A 24,853-nucleotide genomic window follows, 5' to 3' on the forward strand; every position below is an offset into this window, starting at 1 on the left:
TTTTACATAGCACATAAATTTTTGTATATAGTACAAATTTTTGCTATAAATATTTTGTTAGTTGGGTAAGTCAATGTTTTTGATATGTAATCCTCCAAAAATCTTTATGCTACATATAAAAAATTTTATGTTATGCAACAAGATGTTTGTGTTGTATATTAAAATTTACGTGTTGTGCGTATTTTATTGATTGTGGTTAATATTTTGAGTATGTGTTCCTTCAAAAATTTGTATTGTATATTAAAATTTATGTGTTGTGTACCAAAATTTATGTGTTGTACATCAAAATTTATATGCTTTAATTTTCTGAATATTTATAAGAGAAAAAGAAAATAATGAAAACGATAAGGACGATAATAATGATAATAAAAGAGGATGAGAAAGATAAAAAGAGAAAAAAAATTAAATAATAATATTAAGAAGAAAGACAACAGTAATGACAGCAAACAGTGATGGTAGGAACGATGATGACAACATTAAAAGAAGGAACCTAAGAAGAAAAAGAAGAAAAAGAAGCCGCAACAATAATAGTTAAAGAAGAGGAAAATGGCACGCCAACAGATTTTTACTTTCGGTACAGCGTATCTGCCAACTTCTACCAACTCTTATTTATAATTGTGTTTCATGGAAGTATGTTCGTAGATGTGTCTAATAAAAATGTCTTTTTTATAACTGTGTTTAATAGAAATGTCTTTATAGATATATTTTCTGGATGTGTCTTTTTATATATGTATTTAAAATATATTAATTATTAGACACATCTACGAACACATTTCCATAAAACACAAATATAAATAAAAGTTGGCAGAAGTTGACAGATAATATGTTAATACCCTATACTTTTCCTTTTACTTTTAACAATTTGCTTAAATTTTGTTACTCAAAAAATTTGGACACTAAACATTTTTTATTAATATATGCCACCTAAAGATGACAAATACAAATACAATTCTTCATACCCGTGATCTTGTGGCAGTGCTGGTTAACAAGACAAAGTTAACCTCTAAGCCGCCAAATACAGTAATATACCCATGGAACACTCAGATTTATGCAAAGATTCTTTCATATCATCTAAATTTATCGTTTTTATAATAATAAACAAATAGTTAAATTTTAGAATTTTTATCTTATCCAATGGTTCTTACCATTCACTTTCAACTTTCATTTTCTTGCTGTTTATAAGAAAATATTTCTTATAAGATGACACTACAAACTTGAAGTAGCATTGTAATATCATAAAGTGGACGTTTCATAATAGCATTTTTCATTCAGATTGCCAACAATGACAAATCAACTAAACAATGCTCGCTCTTCATGAAATTTCTTAATACACTAACATGCAATTTTCCAAATTAATCTCCAATATACCATTTCATAACGTTGCAAGTTTAATCGTCACTTCAATGAACTTTGATGGAATAATTGGAAAATGTTGTTGGTTTAAGATTGTTTTGGAAGGTGCCAAAAAGCATGGTTTCCATATATATCATAACAAGAGATAGATTTGAGATTTGAGATTTTTCATATAACCAAAAAAGAGTGTGATCCTCTTTTTTGCATTAAAACTCAAAAATTACAACTTACACAACTATGAATATGGTATACATAGAACATGAAAATCGGCTCAAGACTGATTGTTGGGCAGCTTGACGAGAACCGAGTGCTCCGGTTTGTGTTCGCATTCGAAGTCTAGATGAACGAATGCGCGCTCGACTTCTGGAAGCTTCTCGAGCTTTATCTGTAGTGTCTCTCCAATGGCATGTGCTTCTTTCAATGGCAATTCCTCTGGCAGTTCAATATCAACCTGTTTCCAGTAATAGCTTTACTTTCACAAACTCTAAGGTCTACTTAGCAATTAGAAGTACCATACATATATTATTTTAAGTGCATAACATTAGTGAACTCTTTTATATGCAGAAAAGGTGGTTAGAAATTCTATAGGAATTACATCAGTACTAATAGAGAAATCACAATTAAATAACCTAAGAACTTGGGGGTGCTTGCATTTATGATTTATCTGAAGATTCATTGATCCAAGAATGTACCAAAAAAAGGGAACAGAGAGCTTGCAGCATACCTCCACAAAATATAGAACACCAAATGTGTATGCGCGGACAGTGTCAACTCGCTTAACTTGAGGATGTCTTATAACAAGATATGTTAGCTTCTGTAAAAATTCAGGTGGGGCAGATTGTCCCACTAGGGAAACTGAAGGAGAAGTCATTCAGAATCAGAAATTAAAACATCTTCATTTACAAACAAAGCTAAGGATTAGGTAGTGAAAGATAAAGCTTGCTGATTTACTAAAATTAAATTGATCTAGTCTTACAAAGTCATTTATCATAGATGCCACCACATTTTCGAATGAAAAAAACTACTATTAAGGATTAATTAGGCCAGTGCTTCCTTGGCAACACTAGATTTTGTTGCAAGTGCTCCTCTTATAGTTTTGTCAAATGAGAATATTTTGCTACTTGAAGTTCTAATAAGGCTATAGTAGATTGAATTACCTGCATTTTCCATAACAGTGCGGGACCAATTTGTAATGGTGTAAAGTGCAAGTAAAATAGCGCCAATTGGATCAATCCACCAGTAAAACTTATCACCAAGAACAGCTGCAACTAGTCCAACCACATTTGTCACAACATCAAAGTGGTGATCCTGAAATTTTGACCATTATTTTGGCATGGTTCAAGAATCAAGGCTATTATGATAAAACAAATCAAATATCCGAAAGAATTATCCATACATCCGCATAGGCACGGACAATCTTGTTCCGTGATGTTCTACAGTAAAGCCAGAGGAAAAGCTTCACCACCGACGCAAATATCATAATAGAATACAACCAGATCAATTGTTCTTCAGTCATCCTGTCATTAGGAGTATTTCGTATTAGTTCTTCTAGAGCCGTGATTAACACCTGAAAGCCTGTAGCAAAATTTTTTTAGCATTCTTGAGTGAACAATTTTTTATGAAACTAAAACAAACCACAAGAACAAGTTTTGAAGAAAACTAGGAGCCTAACATGAATCATGAAAGATTTAGAGAATTAACATTTGAAATAATCTATACTCAAATATGTTCTTAGTTCACTTTTTATCTTGCACTTCATTAGCAAAATTATGTTCTACTATTCAAGTTCTATGATTTGAGAATGAGAAAAAGCTCAAGAGTAACAAATCCTTTGAGGAGAAAGAATGGTATGTGTGGTATAAAAATGAACTCAGACCAGAGACAGTGTCTGCTGGCTGCAGCATTATTCTCCCTCACATTGTTCCTCTGGTCTATTGTTATGTCATCCTATAACCTGTGTCACCATTTATATTCTAGATTTTAATGCTTTCCTTTATTTCAGCAAAAATAAGAAAGCCTATCCATTGTAGAAATTCTGTTTAACATTACTCCCTCTGTTTTCTTTTATCTATCATTAGCACTTTTCGGTATATGGATACAATTTACATTGATCCAAGAATATATCAAAAAGTGACAGCGATGCATAAAAGTGAAACAAGAGAGAAATTTACAAGAGGATATAATCTCTAGATTGTACTGTCTCCATCCCAAATTATTGGTCACTTAGAAAATTAGGCATATTCAAAACTCAATATATCTTGATACGATTTGTATCCAAAAGCATTAAATTTTGAATGTACCATATTTTCCAAGGTGACGGATAACGTGGGATAGAGGGAGAAACAGACACGGGAGATAGCAGAGAAAAAATTGATGCATGTAATATGATGTAAAATTAAGCGAGCAACAGACTAACAGCAGAATGAACAGTATGGAAGCTAGGAATAGGAGTGAGTTTGACACACCAAGTGTTGCCATGACAGCAGCAAAGATAATTATGCCAACTGGCTGCACCCTCAACTTTCCAATTGGATATTTGTAGATATTTATGTTCTTCATTGAGAGGTGAGTAAACCAAAGTATTCCACCTGCCATGAGATCAAGCAGAGAGTCCAATGTTGATGCTGCAATAGCTAATGATCCACTCCTCACTGTGGCATAAATCTATGTATGGAAAATTCATATTAGCTGTTCCATTTCAACTCAAGGATTTTCATCAAGAGAAACAAAAACAAAAAAACATGTAAAAGGATCTAATTAACGTTTAAATAAGTATAACTTCTTTGTTTGAAATCTGTAACATGTATCATGGACCAAATAGCCAATTTTGTATCATGTATATAGCATTACAAATTTAACTATTAGTTTGAAGTGAATCCTCTTAATTAAGATCATAGGTTATATATATAAATAATGGTTCAAATTCTAAAACATGTCATTGGAATGATAAATGAATGAATACATTATACATACTTAGCAGTATCAAATAAAATATCACCTTTAGTATCAATAGAACTATGTTTGCATAATTGGAAATCCTCATAGCTCTTTCTTGTTGAAGCTGTTCCTCATCATCAGTGTCCTCAATAATGTTGCTGTCAGATGCCACTATGGCATCGACTTCATCAAATGATTTGAGAGTAGCAATTTGCTTTTCATAATACTCTTTCTCCCCTATAAACATTGTACAATCTTAGTTCAAAGTAAAATTAAACACATAAATAGATAAATACTAAAAAGAACGTCATTCAAGAACAGATTTACAGCACTTAATTAAGTTTCATATATGCTATCATAAGATAACTTAATCTTATAGTTGGACAAATTAAAGCTGCTAACATCTTGAACCTCTCTTTGCTGACAAAACATGGCACTTAATGACAGAAGGCAACACTAATCTTTGTCCCATTAATGATTCTAAATTATCATTAGTAATCTATACATCTAATAGAGATACTTAGCTTGAAGAAAAGTGTGCATAAATATTGACAACATAAATACATAATGCCGCACAGAAAATGCCAAAAAAAGAGATAAGTGATACTGTACTTGTACCTTTCACAAATTGGTAACATTAAATGTGTTCTGAGCATAGCATCATATGCAATAACACAAACTTTCATTATAATTATTAAGTTTCTGACAAAAAGAAATTATTCTGTCTGAAATTGAACACCAAACCTATGACTTTGTCCCCTTTTATTTGTCCAAATTTTCAATATCTAAGACTAATACCTACCCTCTCATCAGAAAAAGAGCTAAATATGCGGAACCATGCTAGAATTCTACCATTCAGGTTCAAGCTAAGTTCATGATATAAACTTCAAAACTTGATTGACATGTGTATCTCTACCTTTCTCTTTCAACTTGCAAAGTTTTCCTTACTCCACAATTGTACCAAGAACACTAATTAAAAGCACTATAAATGAAAAACTTTTACTAAAAGTTATTAAAAATAAATCATTTTCTTTTAACATTTTTATTACATATACATAAAAAATATAAAAATATTACATCATTATCTCCTCAACTAATATCTTTAGACACTTTTTAGCTAAATTCAAATGCTTTTTGCTTTAAATTCCAGTGTTTTTTATAAGTTTGCAACCTAAAAAGTAACCAAAAACAGAACAGAATTCTGTAAAGTAAAAACTAAAAAGAAAAAAAAGTGAAAGTGATAAAATAACTTTAACATTTTCTAAATCATATGCATGGACATATATATATGAGAGAGAGAGAAACCTGGAGTTAAGGCGGTGGAGAGAGAGAGATTAAGGTTGGAGAGCGACTCGGCGTCGAGGGAAGATCGGACCTTGTCAGGAATCTTGGAGAGAAAAGCGGTTCTGAGGGAGTTGACGGAGTTGCGGCGACTAAGACGAGATCTCCGGCCACCGTTCTCGGCGGCGGAGGAGGCAGGAGGATGATGAGGATGGTGCTTGGATAGCAACGGGCTCGTGATGTTGGGATCTGAAGCCGAATTATTGGCGTCCATGGAAGGATGAATGAATGAAGGAGTGAGGTGGTTAGTTGTGTTGCGTTGTCAGTGAAATGATGAGAAGAAGAAGAAGACGACGACGAAGAAGCACCATGCGCACCACATTCACATACCTCCTGCCTGCCAAAACATGATTATTCAATCATGAATATATAATATATAATAATAGGTAGAAATTCAGCTTCAGTCACTAATTTAATAATTGGATTAAAATTTAGTTAAATAAGTTAAATTAAATTATTTACACGTGCAGTTGACCTGAGTATTTTATCATAATAATAACCACTATTTTAGTCGAATGATTTTAGTAATTAATTTTGATGTGTAAATAATATTTTTTAAATAATAATAATAATAATAATAATAATAATAATAATAATAATAATAATAATAATACAGAAACAAAATCCTTTGCTAAGTCAATATCAATGTCATATCTATGGACTATGCTCTCCTTAAATGGTTAACAAATGCTTACATGAAAAAAAAAAGAAACATTCATAGTTACTTGCAAAATTATTATTATTATAAATTAATTACACACCAAAAATCAATCGTGTGTAAGTGGCTCATTAGTCATTAACTCATTATATATAATAATTATGTTGAGTGCGTATTAAAATTGATCGAAAGTCTCATGACAGCAAACACAAAAAATCTTTTAATGGTTAGTCAGATCTTGTCTATTGAAAAATAGTTTGGTCTCCAAATTTTATTTGTGATAGTAGATGCACAGTAAGAAAGAACAAACTTTATTTTTCCCATATATTCCAATATAAAGTAGCAGAGAATTGAAGATGAAGAGAAGAAAATGAGATGCATGTAAAAGGAAATAAAATCATCTTTAACTTTTGACCTCTTCTTGATATAAATTGATATGGATGATTAGACTTCTACTATTTGTTTAACCTTCTCTTTCTTATTTCTTTGGTAAATAGTTTAAGGAAGAGGCTCTCTCTCACACTTTTCTTATTTCTGACCAAGAGAGAACAGATAAATGTTGCTTTTGGGTGAGAGCAATTTGAAAATATTAATGAGAGAGGCAATCGGACTTGGATCGAATTTTTTCATTCAGCCCGTTGTCTTCTATGTTTTGTTTCTTTTGGGATTCGTTTGCATTTTCCACAAGCCTTGTTTTTGTTTTTCATTCAATTTAGGTTGCAGTTGAATATTGAATTTTTAGCCTGCATCACTTTAACCAAAATAATCAAAATTAATTAGTCAATTTGTCCAATAAATTAATGTTTGTCATCATTAATTAATTTAGTTAATTTTTAACTCAACAATATATATAAATATACGATAGTTGATTTTTATTATATATAGAATATTTTTATTATAAATAAGTATTTTGAAGTTACCTATTTTAGTATATTTCTTAAATTATTATAATAACCTATAATTATATAAAAAAAAATTATATTACAATTGTTAAAAAGATATACTATTAAAATAGTATTTAAAAATTTTTATTATTGAAAAAAATAACTCTAAATAATACAAACAACAAATAAATCTCAAAAAAAATGTAACAAAAATTAGTAAATATTAAATATATATTCTAAAAAATTAAAAAAATCAACTTTTGGTAAGATATTTTGTAAGTATTATTAAAAAATAAAATATTTTTAATTTTAAAATTTAATAAATTTATGTCAAGTGATTTTTTTTAATTTTTTATTGTGAACTAACAACGATCAATTTTTATATATGATGATTAAATTCATGTAATATTTGTGTTGTTTTTTTTCCTATTCCATTATATATTAGTACGTTAATATAGGTGCATGTTTTACCCTTACACGACTGTCTTAAAAATCTGACTCCTGATAGAAATATAGAACCTAACTGACAGTGTACGTATGAATACCATTTCAATTTGAGATCAACCTAATATATATATATATATATATATATATATATATATATATATATATTTGTATGGACATGAAAATATCAAAGAAAAAACTATATCTATAATGGTCAAAATAACTTTCAATTCTATATATCAACATGCAAGAACCTAATATACAACTATATTATTATTGTTTGTAAGAGTGACATATGGACTGCATGAGATCGATGTTTTCGAATAATCCTTTATTTTGAAATTAAACTAATATTGTTACTTTCTCTTAATGTATAATTGGACAAGGATGCCACCAATTCATACCAGTGCTACAGTGCGTTAATCCAATTTCATTTTCATTTTTCACGAATTTCTAAAAATATCAACAACAAAACTAATAGAAATAAAAAATATATTCTTAAACTAAACAGGCACAATGTTTCACTTATTATATAGGTGAAAATATATTTTTTTATATATATAAAAACTAATTATATGTAAGAAAAAGACAAGTTCAGCTAAACTAAAAATAAAAGCTTCATAAAGTTTTTCATCACTTAGATTATTACTTATTCTCTTGCTATTAAATACTCTCATAGCAAAAAATTAAAATGTAGTAGATCGAGCTAATTTAATAATAAAAATAAATTAATAGATGAAAATGATCTAATATTTATAAAAATATAATAATTATATTTGCAAGTAGTGATGTGAGATTTTAAATGCAAAATACCGAAACAAAACCAAACCCATAAAGAGTAGGATGAACTATCTCAAAGAAAAGAAGGCAAAGGCCATGCCTGCAAATTCTTTTTTTTTTTCCTCCCTTGTTTATCTATTTATTTATTTATTGTTATTATTATTACTCTGTGGACGTGATGACAACTCAAATTTCGGATATTGTTTATAGGCACAGGATTCGGTGGTCCAAGAACCTTTGGACCACTTAGTGGTCCAAGTAGAAAACATGTTTTTAGAGTTTTTTTATCAATTGCTACGTAGTCCTTGAACTAATTTTAATTACAAATCAATCTCATATATTTTATTTAATTATAAAAATAGTTTTTTATTTTATAAATTATTATTTTATCAATTATTTATTATATTTATTAACAATCAAATACAAAAATAACAACCAATTATATCCTTCATTCATCCTAATAATTCAAATTGATTAAAAAATTAACTTTGATTTCGTTACGTTCGTTCATGGCTTCCAAATCGTGTTTCCTTGAAATTCAATCGATTGGTTTTTCATAACAATCGATTAAATGATAACTCAATCGATTGGTTTACACTATATCACAAAACAATCGATTGAAAGTTGTAAGGTAGAATGGTAAAAAGCTTATACCAATCGATTGTTTATACTTTCTAATCGAATGAATGCCTCAAAACAATCGATTGTTGTTGTTACTCAATCGATTGAATTCACGAAAACAACATGAATTTGCCAAATACAATCGATTAGAAAGTGATGACATTGAAGTTTTAGCCAAATTCAATCGATTGGTAATGTAATCCAATCGATTGGAAGGTGATGAAGTTGAATGTTTTGCCAATTTCAATCGATTGGTAATGGTACATAAAATTAATTTATAGATTGGTAATTTATAAAATTAATTTTGCCGATCAATAGTACCTTTTGCTTTTATTCAAGTAAGGCAAAGTAAAAAATACAAAAAGTATATGATATTGATAAGGTAGCAGCGTATCAAGTAGTAAGTATGCTTAATTTATTTATTTGTGTTATGCACAAATTTAGTTTCATTAAAATATTAGTAACCAGTGCTCTATTTTTTGTAAGGGAAAAGCTCTGCATACAAGCCATTAGGGCTTGTATGCTTTACAAGTTCATTAAACAATAAAATCAAATTACGCGCTGCTCCACGTACGACGCGCTACATCCCTTCTTCTTCTCCTTCTTTTTCGATCGTTCTTTTCTCCTCCTTTCTCACTGGTTTGTTCTTCGTCGTTGACGTTAGTTCCTCCACATACTGTTACGGCACGTTTTCATTGCATCTTCTTCTTCTTGCTGCACGTTCTTCTTCCTCTTCCTCTCTTTCTTCTTCTTTTCTTTTGTTTCTTGCCTTCTCTTTCTCCTTCTTCATTTACGTGCTTTTCTCTCTATTTTCTTTCTTCGTTATTCTCGATTTCTATTGTTTTTTGATATCAAGCTCTGAAATCGTTTTTGAAGAAGAAGAAGTAGCAGAAGATGAGGAGGAGAAAGAGAAAGAGTTCTGAATTATGCATGATTTTGGGTGTATTTCTTTAAATCCTTTGGGTGTATTTTCTGTAATCTTTTGGGTGTATTTCTATAATCGTTTGGGTGAATTCCTGTAACCGTTTGGGTGTATTTCTGTAATCTCTTGGGTGTATTTTATGTAATCGTTTGGGTGTATTTCTGTAATCTCTTGGGTGTATTTTATGTAATCGTTTGGGTGTATTTCTGTAATGCTTGCCATTTTTTCTGAAACAAAAAATACACCCATAGATATCAGTAAGATACACCCATAGATATGAGTCAGATACACCCATAGATATCAGTCAGATATCACTCAAATACACCCAAAGGGTTATAGAAAATACACCCAAAGGATTTAAGAAAATACACCCAAGTTGAAGTACATCTTATGCATAATTCAGAACTCTTTCTCTTTCTCCTCCTCATCTTCTGCTGCTTCTTCTTCTTCAAAAACGATTTTACCATGAAAAATCGAAAAAAACGAGAAAACAGAGAGAAAAGACGTAAATGAAGAAGAAGAAGAAAAAGAGGAAAACGAGGAAGAAGAACGCGCAGAAACGAAAGAAAAGGAGAAGAAGAAGAGTAAGAGGAAGAAGAACGTGCAGCAAGAAGAATAAGAAAAATTTCAAAAACCATGAAAATCGAAAAAAAAAAACGAAGAAGAAGAAGAGGAAGAGGAAGAGGAAGAAGAAGACGAAGACGAAGAAGAAGAAGAGAAGAAGAAGAAGAAGAAGACGAAGAGAACCGTTTGAGTGGGGCGCGTGTAGTTACGCTCCATTCAAAATGAGTTAATGCGCGTGTTAATGAAGTTTGGGCTGATAACTTGTAAAACTTGTACGGCCTTTTTACTTGTATGTGTAGCAGGCCCCTTTTTGTAAATATGTTTTGGGATAAGTTTTTGCAATTAGTTAAATGTTAGAATATATTGAGTAAATTTTTTTAATATATTTAGAGTTAATATAAAATTGAGGGTAAAAAACACATTTAAGCCAAGGAGAGAAGTTTATTACGCATATAAGCCAAACAAGAATCTGATACAAGAATTCACCAAAGCACACTTTAATGTAATTTGAAACAACTTTATTCGAATTACATTCCTTAATAATTCGAATCAATACAGCTCCAATTATTCCCAACCATTGCATACAAGTAATTCGAATCAACTTAGAACGAATTATAAAAGCATAATTCGAATTGTATCAATTCGAATTAGTAGGAACACGTGAGTAGGAGGAAGTTCGAATCAAATTGATTCGAATTACTCACATTTCGAATCAAATGGTAATTCTAATTACACATTATACAATAAGATACTAGAAAAAATACTATATAATATAAAAAAATATACTAAAAGAAGTATAAAACAAAATTATAGTAAATTAATTTTAGTATAAAATTATTAAATATAAATTAATTTTAACTCCTATTAGTACATTGAATTAAAAATAACATATAAAAATATACTTGTATTTATTAAATTTTAATAACATATAAAAATTTAATGACTTTTTAAATATTTTTTTATAATAAGAGTACATTTTTATATACTTTAAATACTTTATATAAAAATGTACTTATATTTATCATACAAAAATAAAGTGTTGTGCCAATATAATAACATTATAATATTTTAAATCAATTTTTTTTTTAGGATTTTAGATTAAAAGCAGCACATGAAAAAGCATTATTGGTATTTTAAAGCTAACTCAATTAAAAAAGATAAAACTGTATTTTTTAGGATTTTATGTACATAATTAGGCTAATTTTTTTTAATATTGATCAAAGATGTGTGTTACACTATGTTATTTGGTTTCAGCTAAGTTTTACTCTACTATAATTTTTTTTTTACTTTTCATAAGACACAAATCTAAAAAATTTTATAAATTAATTTAAAAGAAAATATCATTTTATAAATTTTATGTACCATTACCAATCGATTGAAATTGGCAAAACATTCAACTTCATCACCTTCCAATCGATTGGATTACATTACCAATCGATTGAATTTGGCTAAAACTTCAATGTCATCACTTTCCAATCGATTGTATTTGGCAAATCCATGTTGTTTTTGTGAATTCAATCGATTGAGTAACAACAACAATCGATTGTTTTGAGGCATTCATTCGATTGGAAAGTATAAACAATCGATTGGTATAAGCTTTTTACCATTTTACCTTACAACTTTCAATCGATTATTTTGTGATATAGTGTAAACCAATCGATTGAGTTATCATTCAATCAATTGTTTTGAAAAACCGATCGATTGAATTTCAAGGAAACACGATTTAGAAGCCATGGACGAACGTAACGAGATCAAAGTTAATTTTTTAATCAATTGAAATTATTAGGATGAACGGAGGATATAATTGGTTGTTATTTTTATATTTGATTGTTAATAAATATAATTGATAATTGATAAAATAATAATTTATAAAATAAAAAACTATTTTTATAATTAAATAAAATATATGGAGTTGATTTGTAATTAAAATTAGTTCAAAAACTACGTAACAATTGATAAAAAAACTCTAAAAACATATTTTCTACTTGACCCACCAAGTGGTCCAAAAGTTTCTGGACCACCGAATCCTATGCCTTGTTTATACAATTATTAACGTATGGACCAGTATTTTTGGTGCTATATTCCGTAACCTTTTTCAATATCAATACGATTGACTAAGAGACAAATTAATATTAAAGTAAATGGCGAAAATAGATGTAGACGTAACACAAGTATATCAAAATTCAAAGAAAGGGAAATTGGGGCATGTTTCTTGTAATTATTTGTGTTAAAAATATATAAAATTATCTTAAAATTGAGGGTTAAACCTTTATCCCAAATATAATTATTAACTTAAGCAATCTGCACATTTTAAATACAATTTACTTGTTCCTTAATATTTTAACCCCAAAAGTTGTTTCATGTTGAGATACTTCTAAATAATATATAATTTTTTGAATTCTTAAAGCAAGACTTTTTCAAGTGATTTTTTAAATAATCAAAGTTATTGGAAACGGACTTTTCAACGCAATATGTAAATGCTAAAATAAAAATAAAGATGAAAGTCAGCTGAGTTATGATTATGAAAGCTAAACCCTAAAATTTTAAAACGATAGATATTTTATAGGGAATAAATAATTTATTAATTACTATTAATCTTGCCTAATCAAGACTTTCTATGTGCTTCTGGGCACACAGCTTAGCTCAATGAGCCAATGAGGGGCCAACTGCACCATTCACAAACTGCAGTTTTTTAAGAAATCTATATGTCCAGGACAAAAATTTTCTAAAATTCTACGATACCTACTTGTCTTATTACTCATCAATTCATCACTATGATGATTCTGATACAACGATGTTCAACTCCAATTTAGGTCAGATTGAGACTGGATTCCAGGAGTTGTTATTGTGACCGATAATTGAGACATTACAGATTAATTGAACAAAAAAAATGTTAATCATCACTCTGTTTAAAAGTTCAAATGATTACTGGCCTAGTATAATATTACGATTTTTTTTAATTCATTACTTAGTAAGAACACAGTCTGTCTTGAATTTGAACAAATCCAAAATTTAAATTTTCATGCTAACCAATTTTAATTTTCTTATTTTATTGAATTCAAATCAAGATATTTTATTATTTACATTAATACGTTAAAATGGAAAAGTAAAATGGAAAATAGACTCCATTACTAGTTTCTTATCACCCTTCTTCGGGAGCTCATTTCCTAAAAACAAACAAACAAGAATCTTAATTGTGATGATACAATTTCAAGAGATTAAGGTCCAAACTGTTGGTACATGGGTATTCAATTGAAGTTACTTGTACTTAAGTTTCCTGAAATTGCCGACGTTCATGTTCCCTCCATGGGTGAGATCCTAACATGAAACTGTCATGTTTGTATCTCATAACGTGATACTATCACTCTATCACTACCTTCATTTTCACTATTCATTTCATGATATACCAATCTCAAACCAAAATGAAACAAGAAAAAGGGAACGCAACCATAAAGTAAAATGAAGAAAACTATCAACATTAAGACATATCAACGTTGAAACGTCTCAAATTCACAGGCATCTCAGAAGCAAAAGGGCAAAAATAAGTTTCAACACATTATTATTTGCTCATAGACAAAGACTAAAGCAACAAAGTTGGAAACCATCCAAATATTGATAATGTCATGCTCTCAATATCTGTGGGACAACTTCTCCTTTTCCTGGTAGTTCTGAACATACCTGCGTATCCCATATGAGAAAGAATGACATTAGATTCAAAAGCAAAAGCTGAAGCATGGGAAGCTGAGAGAAAGAAACATATGTCAATGCCAACCACAGCTACATTTAGGCTAAGCTTTTCCCTGAGACACTAGCTTTGATATCGAATACAAGATATTTTTTGAAAGAAAGAAAGAAATGTGAATCAAGGTAAACAAGTGCAACATCCTCGCATATAATTGACAATGTAGCTGATTTCAGCTCAATTTCCAGCTTTATCCACACAAAAAATCAAATGGCTAATGCTATAATCAATAATCACATAATCAAACATTTGCTTTCAGAGAGTACTTGCATGTCTCTCTTGCTATGCTTAAAAATGACTCATTAACCATTATACTCATCATTTCGATGTTGTAAAGCAGTGCCACCCCATCAAAAACGCAACTAAATTGCATTAGCTTGAAAAACAGTGAATCTCAAAATTCAATGAAAACGCAGAGATAATCACACACAGCAGTGCTAATCACAACCACATTTAGGCTAAGCTTATCGACATGAGACCTAACAACTTAGCATGATCTAGCTTGGTGCCTCTAGGTTCACACGAGGGCACTGAAGGCACTGTATCCTTCGCAAGAGGAAGCATCCTTGGTAGTTGAGTCATTTAGCTCAGGAACACAAGGACAGCTGGCAACTAGAGTAAGAGAGAAAGACTAATATTTCCGAATTTTATATGAAAAAGTTTTAGCGTTCAAATTCAAATATAGATGCATGCTAAGCTAGTGGAGCTTCCTCTCATTATTATTACGACGATTATAGCTTATTTCAGCTCAATTTCCAGCATTTTCAAACAAGAAAAACACAAAAACAAGAAGAACCAAGCACCAGGACAAGAACTAGAATAGTTAAATGGCTAATGATATAATCAAGAATCACTCATTAATCATTATAAACATTTCAACGTAACCAACAATATAAAGCAATGGCACACCATCACAAATTTCAAAACAAGTTTTTATTAACTTGAAAAACAGTAAATTCCAGATTCATCCAAAACAGAGACACAGTAACCAAACACAACAGTGACTGAAAAAAATCCCAAACCCATCACAAGGTCCTTATGAATTAGGGACATCTACCATATCAGTCCTTACTATAATTCCTAGGGATCAAATCGGAGTTTTTGAGAGCCTATATTTCCATATAGCCACCTCTAAACTCGGGACCAAATTTGCGAATCAATTCTTTTAAAAAAAAATTTCCATCAAAATTAAGAAAAACACTGGAAATGGACCAAAATCGAAATTCGATGGAACTAAGAAGGCCAAAAAAGCAATCAATCATCGATGATTATTATTTATCAAAATCGCAAGAAGACGAAATCCCTCAATTCGATAATTTTATAATAGAACATCACACGAAGTGAACCGAAATAGAACATCAGTGAAGCTACGAAGAAGGAATAAGAAAAAAGGAGCAATGCATCGAATCGATTAAAGTCGAAACCCTAGAAACAAAAGTGAAGAGAGAATACAAAATCGAATCGAATGGAAACGCTATTGAGAGAGAGAAGGTTAATTACGAGTAGACTCCGACGAGGGGACCGAGGAGGAGGGTGGCGCTGATCCAGTTCTCGGAGACCTTGTGGTGGATCTTGGTAGGCAGGTCCTTCCATAGACCAGGCATGATCTTCTGCTGGAAAGGTGAGAGGCCGTAGGTCACCGCCTTCATCGGAACGAATCCCTTCCCCATCTTCTTTTTTTTCTTCTTCTTCTTCTTCTTCCTCCTTTGATCGAATTACTCTTCTCTTGTACGGAGCGTTTCGGTTCTGAGTTCTCTTCTTTCTTTCCTTCTCTGGTGACTGCAAGTAACGGAAAAAATATGCGCTGGGGTTATCTATGGTCTCAGGAATTTGGGCTTTAACTGGGCCTGGATTTTCATTTGGATATCGAGCGGCCCAATTCTTAGTGCCATGTTATTTCTTGTAACTTACGGTAACCATGTTATTTAGTGATTAGTTCACTAGTCCGTTTAAGTAAGTGTCAAAGTTTGAATCCCGCCTTGTGCATGTAACAATTCATTGGCTAACGATAAACCCTTAAATAGAGATCTGATCTGCAATAAATTAATCCTTAACCGGTCGAAATAAAAAATACTGTGAGAAACTAAAAAAAACTTGTGAGTTACCATATGATGAAAGAGTATTTCATAGACTAACTCACCAACTTGGTTGATCGATTAAATAAGTATTGGAGTTTGAATCTTGTCTTATGTATGCAACAATCAACCATATCAGCTTACTTCGATATATGTAGTATCTGAATATTTTATGTCAATCAAAGTTTAAAGAATATATTATAACAATTATGATCAAGGAACTGTTTACATTAATTCACGAGCCTAAAAATTTATAAAGCATACTTAATCATTTCCTCTAATATTGAAAAAGTTCATCCTTGTATGGTGTAAATGAGGCCTAGGAATTAAAGTGATGGACAAAGGTGGTTGCTGTGACAAAAAATAGCCCCACTTTGCAGAAACAAATCATTAATCATCAAACCAAAACCAAAACCAAACAAGTTTTAATATAACATGTCTTAGCAGTGTTACAGTCAACAACATCAACATCTACATTAACTTCCATGGCCCTACTGGCATGATTCTCAAGATATGGTCTTCCGAAAATGGTTTGTTAGAAGAAAATAATTCATGAAGCATATTAACCGGTTCTATATTTTACATGTCTTCTATGAACAAATTTTAGACCTCATGATCATGTAAAATGATACACTAACTTCTCCTGATAATTCTGTATTTTTATAAGATTTGACATAAACCTTCCTTATTTCCTTACAATCATAATGCTTCTCCAAATAAATTTTGTCTCAAGATGTAGCTTTGATATTGAGATCCAAGTGTTATAAGTTATAACATTGTTCAAAAAGTACACTTATGTTATGAGACATGTCTTCTCTAAACATTATCAATAATAAACAGTTTTTGCTATACTAATAATGCAATAGATATTGTCACAATGAATATAATATATATGTCCCTTTCCCCCCTGTTATTTTTGTTCTGCAAAATCAGCATTACATATTCTGCAATAAACCACCTTGTCATTTGAAGCTATACATGATTTTTAGTTACATAGAAAGCAACTTTTTCCCCCTACTGATCAGTTTTGGCCCTTTTAATTTCATTAGAAGTGAATGGAGAGGCACTACCACTCAATTGAGGGCTCTCTTCTCTGAAATTGGAATTCAGCATTGCAAGTTCCCTTAGCTGTTGTCTCTTGTAGAAGTCTTGTGACTCATCCTTCACATGTAAACAGAAGAAATTTAAATAAAAGAAAAAAGAAAAGTTAAATAAAAAGAAATTATATATATCAATACCTATACTTCCTACAAAATGTTTTGTCTTGAGAAATGTAAATAAGAGTAAATTGCAATCTTGTTCTTGATAAAATGCGTAAGGAAAGGCTGTCTTTTAGTATTTAAATACGACGAATTCGTCATTTTATATTCAAAAGAAGGATGATTAATTAGTCTATTGATATACAATATAATCTATATATGTATGGGAGGACTCATGAAAATGAAAACAGAAAACGAAAACGCAAACTAAACGCATATTGTTCTCATAATTTTGCTCAGGGACGATCAAGCGTCAAGGCTTACCCTTTCTACATTTCTATTGACTATAACTATATATAAGTTCCAAAACTCAAAGATTATATGAGTTCCCTAATTACAAGCTTGCTATCATGATATCGCTCATCCCAAAAGTTTAAGCTTATAGGAGAAGACAACATCTAGACCTTTCAGACATAGAGTTTGATATAATTTCATGATACCACTCATCCCAAAAGCTTAAACTTATAGGAGGACGCAACATGAATGTTTATATCTCTAACACTTGCCAATTCAGAAAAGGAAAAACAATTCAACTGGCTAAACCTTGCATCAATGCAACATCACATGTATACGAGCGAAGACATTAAGAGTACTAAAAAGTAACAGTGACAGATAAAATGGAAGGAGATTATGTTGGGAACTATATATGTGAAGTTTCACCAATGAAAGAGTTAGAAAGAGAGATATACATACCACTGGTTTAAGTAGCTCTTGAATGATTTCCTGTGCTTGCCTCAACCTTACATCAACAACACTTGCTGGTAGTTCAGCTTCAATCAAAATGTGTAGTGGATCATTCAGGTGTTCATACCCTGGCCTTCCTCTTAACAACTCTTCCTTCATATTCAAAAAGTTATTATAATTAGGTTCTGTTAAATTATTTGCCACTCATTTCAATTGTTCAGTTTTCATAATCTTTGGTGGTTAGTTAATTGTATTACTATCCAATAAGATATAGATGAGATGATACCTTGTCTAGGTCCTTAATTGAACCTTTCCCTCTGATAAACACACGGCAACCAGTTGTTGCCTCGACTCCGCTTGAGCGAATTACCCCTTGGGCCAAGAAGCCGGCCGACGAAATTAAACTGAAAAGCTAAACTAGCCTTAGTGATTCAAGGGTTAATAGAAAGTCGAAAAATATCACTAACATTATTAGAGGATGCATAAATGTTTTAGAGCTTAGGGACAAAAATGCAGCAGAAAATGTCTTACATATCTTACATTTGGATAGCCTTCCTTCGGAATATCCAAACGCAAAATCTTCTTCACAATGTGAGAATTCGGAACTGCTTGGGGTGATGTTTGCCAATCCACATTTAGGCCTTGTACTCCACTTAGCCTCTGATGTTACCAAATCATGCAGAAATGGCCATAAGATTTAAACAGAGAAAAGAAATGAAAGGCTGAAAGAGTGCTGGTAAATGTTTAAAGGAAATTAAGATGCCGTGACCGGATAAATACACTAACATCTCTGCATTTGAATAAAACATCTACCCTTACCACAACAAATCAAAGGGTGTCGCATGTGCGCATGTGATAATCTTAGGTTAACAATTAGAAAGTTTCATATTGAGTTAGAACAAAATGCTGAGATAATTACATCGTGTGACAAGCTGTTCCAGCCAGTGAAGTTCGGTGTTATCTCAGAGGAAACCATATGACTCGGGCTTACATATTGCATTCTGTCAAAGTCACTAAATCCTACTTGGTTCTGCAACATTCCATTCTTCCCAGAAACCCTTAAAATCTCTGATACAATGAAAATGATACTCAATATAAGAAGAACTTGTATGAACAGCAACACAGAATCTAAAAGAGCACAAATAATGCTGATGATACTTTCTTGATATAAGTTGAAAATCGTTGAATGGGAAGGGTTCTAGCAAGATATATATAACAAAAAATCTCAACGGAGTTTAATGTCTACTTATACTAATGTATTCTTCCTTTTTCATGATTCTATCACCAATCAACAGATTCAGAATTGTAAAGAACCATTCATACAGAAAATTACATAATGTAGGATGATTGAGTCAATCCATAATCAATAAACTGAAATTGAGTACTTGGTGCATTACAAAAGAAGATTAAAATTATAACCCTGAATACAAAGAAAAGGTGATAAACTAGTTCAGAGTAACAATCAAATTAGAGAGGTGTCTCGATAGAAATGAAAAATTGAACAAACAAGAGTAGTGAAATTGAAGATACAAACACTAAACACTATTGAATTTCACATTAAAACATAAGAAATCAAAAGAAAACTAATAACCTTGATTGAGGAGTCTGCTACACAAGGGTAGAACTTGCATGAAAGGACCAAGCTTCTGGTGTTCTTGTAGCAGCTCAGTTAAGTAGTGACTGAAAAAAAACAAACAAATGAGTTGAATTTTCAATATTATTAAAAAACAACAAACAAATTAAAGAATAGAATCATTCATACCTATCAACATCAAAATTGCTTCTCATGTTTATGTTTGGTGAATTAGCCCTTTGAGATGCAGGTGAGGAAATCTGATTATACAAGCCAGACATGAATTCTACAAAGGACTGCTCAGAAGAAGAACAATTGAGATTGAAAGGGAGAAAGAAAATGAATAATAATAGATAGAAAAAAGAATGAACTAAACCTAAGAAGAAAGAAGGGTATGAAAAAAAGTACAAAATATTTTTGATGAAGGGGAAGGGAGGGCCACCTCTTGTTTGTGTAGGCTCAGTAGTAAAAGCAAAGGCTTAAAGGGGTGTCTCTCTGTCCCTCATCATCATCACCAATTCATCATCATCATCTTCTATGTGTGTTTTGTTGGCTTCTGTTGAATACATATGTAAAAGGGTTAGTGGTAGTATCAACTATCAACTATGTGTATATATGTTTTTCGTCTATGTTGTATACATTGCCAAAAATTAATTGTCTAACACATGTGTACACTGGTGTACCCCACCTTTAACAGCTTTTTCTTTTTAATTATATATCAATTTTAAATTCGATAATTTTCAACATGATTTTAAAAGAAATCGCTAACAACTATGATTCAGAGAATCATATTCAACTAGGTTAACCAAAAATCGGCCATAAAATTAGTTTATATAAAAATTTGTTAACAACAAATCAATTAAAAAATCTAATAAACTAATTTATTATACAAGTTTTTGGTTAACAAATTTTAACAAATCAACCTTAACTAAATTATTATCTATTCAATTTGGAGTACAAATGTACTCTAAATTAAATATGTAATGACTATTAATCATATAACAATGCATTTTATTTTGTACGTCAAAAAAGGATAATTAGTCATTAAAAAGGCTGTGACTAGTAAAAATATGTATTGTAAATATTGAAGAAGAGATAGATATATAAGAGGGATGACATAGTCAAAGATACAAAAGAAAGCTCCTCCACATATTCATTATGTGACAAAAGAGGCCTCTTTCATCCCTTGAGCTGGTTGTGACATTTAATTTCTATTATATTATAGTGTAGGTGAATTTAATATTTGATTAGTCATTTAAGATTCAGATACAATACAAATTTTAGCTAGTATTTATAGAAATATTTATAGATTGATGTATTCTTGAGACAAAAGAAAAAAAATAAATTTAAAATTCTATGATATATGTTTTAGGTTTATAATTTTTTCACGTTATTTCTAAATCCGTAAGATATTAATTTATAATGAATCTAAATTTTATTAAATAATTTTTTGTTGACTAATGAATTGCTGCATACACAATATGAGATTTAAATTTTTAAAATTTATCTAAGCGAACAAATAATTTAACTATTTGATCTGTCTAGATTGGTTGTTTTAAGTTTATACTAATGCACCAAAAATAAATTTAGATTCCTTATCTGTTTAAGAAAGTATCGAAAATTTAAATTTCAATGTGTTTTAATATGCGATGAATTAATCATTAATTTATTAGAGTGAGAGATACTATAAACAACAACTAATGCACTAAGAAAGGTTTTTTTTTTTAAATATAAAATGCTAATGTAAAATCATGTACCCTAAATTGGGAGGGTATGTAGAGATTGAATTTGGTACAATCAATTAGGAAAGGAAGAATCAAAGTAAAATAGGGCACACCAATATGACTAAATGGGGGACACTGTTTTCAATGTCACCAGACCATAAAACATGTAGATTGAAACCAATCACCCGCATGCTTCACGCTATGTTATTAATATCTTCATATTCATATATCATTATATTATTACCATAAACTATAAAATCAAATCAAAACCAAATGCATATCCTTTATTATTATTATGATCCTTAGTTCCCTACCAAAGTCATTTACAACTAGCATAGCAAAGTATGAAAAGTTGTCTTCCAACAACCTTCACAAATCAAACAAATCTAGCTAGGTTCCCAAAAAAAAAAAAGCTCAAAGCATATATCAATTCTCAGTTGATTGATTTATAAAAGATAAGAGAATTTTATTAGAAAAAATAAAATAAAAAATGGAATTTATTTATTTATCGAAAAAATGACTATTTTTTAAAAATGTTTAAATAATGCTCTCCTTTTTATTTTTTATAGAATATATACTTTATTTTCCTGTAAAATTAAAATATAACATACGTTTGGTCTATTTGACCAAAATACTTTTAATATTCATTATACTTATATATAAGTTAGTGATAATTATTTATTTGACTCAAATAATAATAATTATAATAATATATGATGATTATCAATGACTTAATAAGGGGGATTGAATCTAGGCATCTTTTTACTTTGTTGGATTTTATTTTAAACTGGATGAAGGTTAGAAAATCTATTAAGTATGTTTTTGTTAAAAACGCATGAGACACTTTTATTTTGTCTCTTATTGATAGAGGAACCAAAACAGAATTGTATAAAAGTAGAGTTGCTGTGACGTCTTGTTCAACAGAATAAGTTGGAGACAATTTTATTTTATCTCTTAAAGAATAAAACCAGAATTAGAGCAAAGAATGAAGAATGATACAACCATATATCTATCCTGATTCAACCAACATGTGCAATGTGACCTACATCCAATCTTCTTCACAACTGTAGTGAAATTTTCATTATCTTTCAAAGATTTCAAACACTAATTTTCTTAGGATTCAACCTGATTCTATCTGTGACAAACCCAACTTCTATCCAAGCAAGATTTGATTAGGTTCACCTCCTAGATTTTCAACTACTAAGTGCTTACCCAACTTAGTAAGAAAATTCCCTCAAGATCATGATTATAAAACAGAAAAACGTACAAAATTTTTTTGAAATAAACATTTGGCTTTTCTCTAATTCTAACTCTCTTTACCTTTTCTCTCAATAGTTTTTTCTTAATTTATCACTTTAATGCATTTTTCCATTGAAACAAAAAAAGATAAAATTGAGAAAGCAGAATATTCAATAAAGAACCATGAAGGAGAAGAATGTATAGCTTTGTAAGTTACGGAAATCCAAACTTTGTGCTCTCACTCCTTGAATCAATCTCTGGCCGTTTATCCCTTTAATAGAGGAGTAAAGCTTCCAAAGCTTGATACTTGACTCCAGCACTTTTGACTTCTTCCGTATATCAACAATAGCAGCGGTGCAGAAGAGAGATAGAATAGCAGCATTGATTGAACCATATATGTATCCATACCTACCATCTTCTTTTTCATTCTTTTTAAAATTTTTGAAGGATCTGAGCCGTATATCAAAACTTTGGCTCCAAGTTTGATTCTTGACCGTTGATACACAATAGAGTTTTATAACCTCTATTTTCTTCAACTTTTCAGTTCGGTACTTGAGGGAGGAAAGCATTTTAACAAGCAATTTGGGAAGCACAAAAATGGAAATAATCTTCTGAATAACCTTGGATTTGATCGTTGCTTTTTAGTACCCTAACTTCTGACTTTCTTCTTCTTTTTCTTTGTTTCTTGATTTTGGTAACTACTTTTCCTTCTTGATTTGAGTCCTAATCAGACCTACCTTTTCTTGCTTACTCTTAGAAGTAATCACGTGGATGAAAGAGAAGAGAGAAGAGAAAAGACTGATTCGGTTGATTTGAGTTTAGTTCAGATGAAAGTGAAACAATTAATCTTAGTTAGCTACCAATTCCATAGACCATAAACAAATGATGTGAACTTGGGTTTGTATCATTACTTGGTCTTAAGCTTGTTTTTTTATTCTGATAAGAAGTATTCGTATGATCTGTGATTAACAACTATTTCTTTGAATCTATGAGAACTTACGAACTTTATGCTTGTTATTGGATCAGTTTTAATTGCCACTAGTTTTTGTACATTAAACAAATTTAAAGAAAAATTTTCCCGAAGAATTGCTACAAGCTAAACACTGATGAAACCTCCAGAAAAAATTTGGAGCCGACGAGTTGTGTTGGAGTTCTAAGGAATGAAAATGGTGATTAGGTGCGGAAATTTGCTAGAAGATTTGATAATACAAAGGTTATAGAAGCTAAAATTAATGCTATAAAAGTGGAGTTGGAAATTGTTTAAAGTAAAGGAATCAAATTTTTAATAGTGAAATCGAATTCTCAAAGAGCGATCAAGCTTATAAAAAATTATCCCATGTGTCATCCAACTCTTTCTCGTCCTCTGCGAAGAATACGAGCTATGATAAATAATAGTTGGAGAGTGAAGTTCCAACATGTGTTCAGAGAGGCTAATCAGGTAGCGGATAAGTTAGCTAACCTGATATTGGATAGTGAAAAAGAAAGTATGTTTTTTAAAGAGCCCTGAACAAATCTAAATACATCTCTTTGCTGATAGTTGTGGAATCTTATATCCCCATACTTTATAATTCTTTTCTTTTCGATTTTTTTGGCCTTATGGTCTTCTTAGTAAAAAAAAATTTAATCACATATATAATTGGATCGGACTTTTAACTCTAATAATAATGTTTGTTTATTATCAATTAATTATTATTAATTCTTTAAATTTAACAATATATTTATTATTATTGTGATAGATTTTATTTATTTTAATATTTTATTACTAATCATGAAATATATAAAAATTAAATTAAATATTTTATATTATTATATTAATATTATTTGAATCAACCAAATAATTATTACTCATTTATATAGTTATAATTATTATTAAATAAAATTTTAATCAAATAAATTAAAATATATATTCTTTAATGTTACAAAAGAAGAGAGTATATATTTTATAAATAAAAAAATTATTTAAATAAATTTAAATATTTTGCAGAAAAAAAAAAGTCATTTTCTGTTATTTATTCGGTATGATGAGATTGGTATTAATTTTGACAGCTTAGTA

General features: G+C 30.3%; 2 protein-coding genes and 1 pseudogene across 2 annotated transcripts; all 3 read right to left on the reverse strand.

The window, feature by feature from the left end:
* Positions 1 to 1,446: 1,446 nt before the first annotated feature.
* Positions 1,447 to 6,688, reverse strand: LOC112794421 (metal tolerance protein 4). Its single transcript, XM_025836451.2, has 7 exons — positions 5,596 to 6,688; positions 4,352 to 4,527; positions 3,819 to 4,017; positions 2,750 to 2,928; positions 2,511 to 2,661; positions 2,078 to 2,208; positions 1,447 to 1,804 (listed from the first exon to the last, which is right to left on the reverse strand). The coding sequence occupies exons 1-7, from the start codon at positions 5,843 to 5,845 to the stop codon at positions 1,625 to 1,627; spliced, it is 1,266 nt and encodes a 421-aa protein (XP_025692236.1). The 5' UTR covers positions 5,846 to 6,688; the 3' UTR covers positions 1,447 to 1,624.
* Positions 6,689 to 13,959: 7,271 nt separating this feature from the next.
* LOC112794447 (cytochrome b-c1 complex subunit 8) lies at positions 13,960 to 16,043 on the reverse strand. The gene is made up of 2 exons (XM_025836461.3): positions 15,747 to 16,043; positions 13,960 to 14,182 (listed from the first exon to the last, which is right to left on the reverse strand). Exons 1-2 carry the CDS (start codon positions 15,914 to 15,916, stop codon positions 14,134 to 14,136), a joined length of 219 nt encoding a protein of 72 aa, XP_025692246.1. The 5' UTR covers positions 15,917 to 16,043; the 3' UTR covers positions 13,960 to 14,133.
* A 999-nt stretch (positions 16,044 to 17,042) lies between these two features.
* Positions 17,043 to 20,461, reverse strand: LOC112794434 (KH domain-containing protein At2g38610-like; annotated as a pseudogene).
* Between the last annotated feature and the right edge of the window lie 4,392 nt (positions 20,462 to 24,853).

The sequence above is a fragment of the Arachis hypogaea genome, chromosome 1 (genome assembly GCF_003086295.3).
Source record: "Arachis hypogaea cultivar Tifrunner chromosome 1, arahy.Tifrunner.gnm2.J5K5, whole genome shotgun sequence".
NCBI lineage: Eukaryota > Viridiplantae > Streptophyta > Magnoliopsida > Fabales > Fabaceae > Arachis > Arachis hypogaea.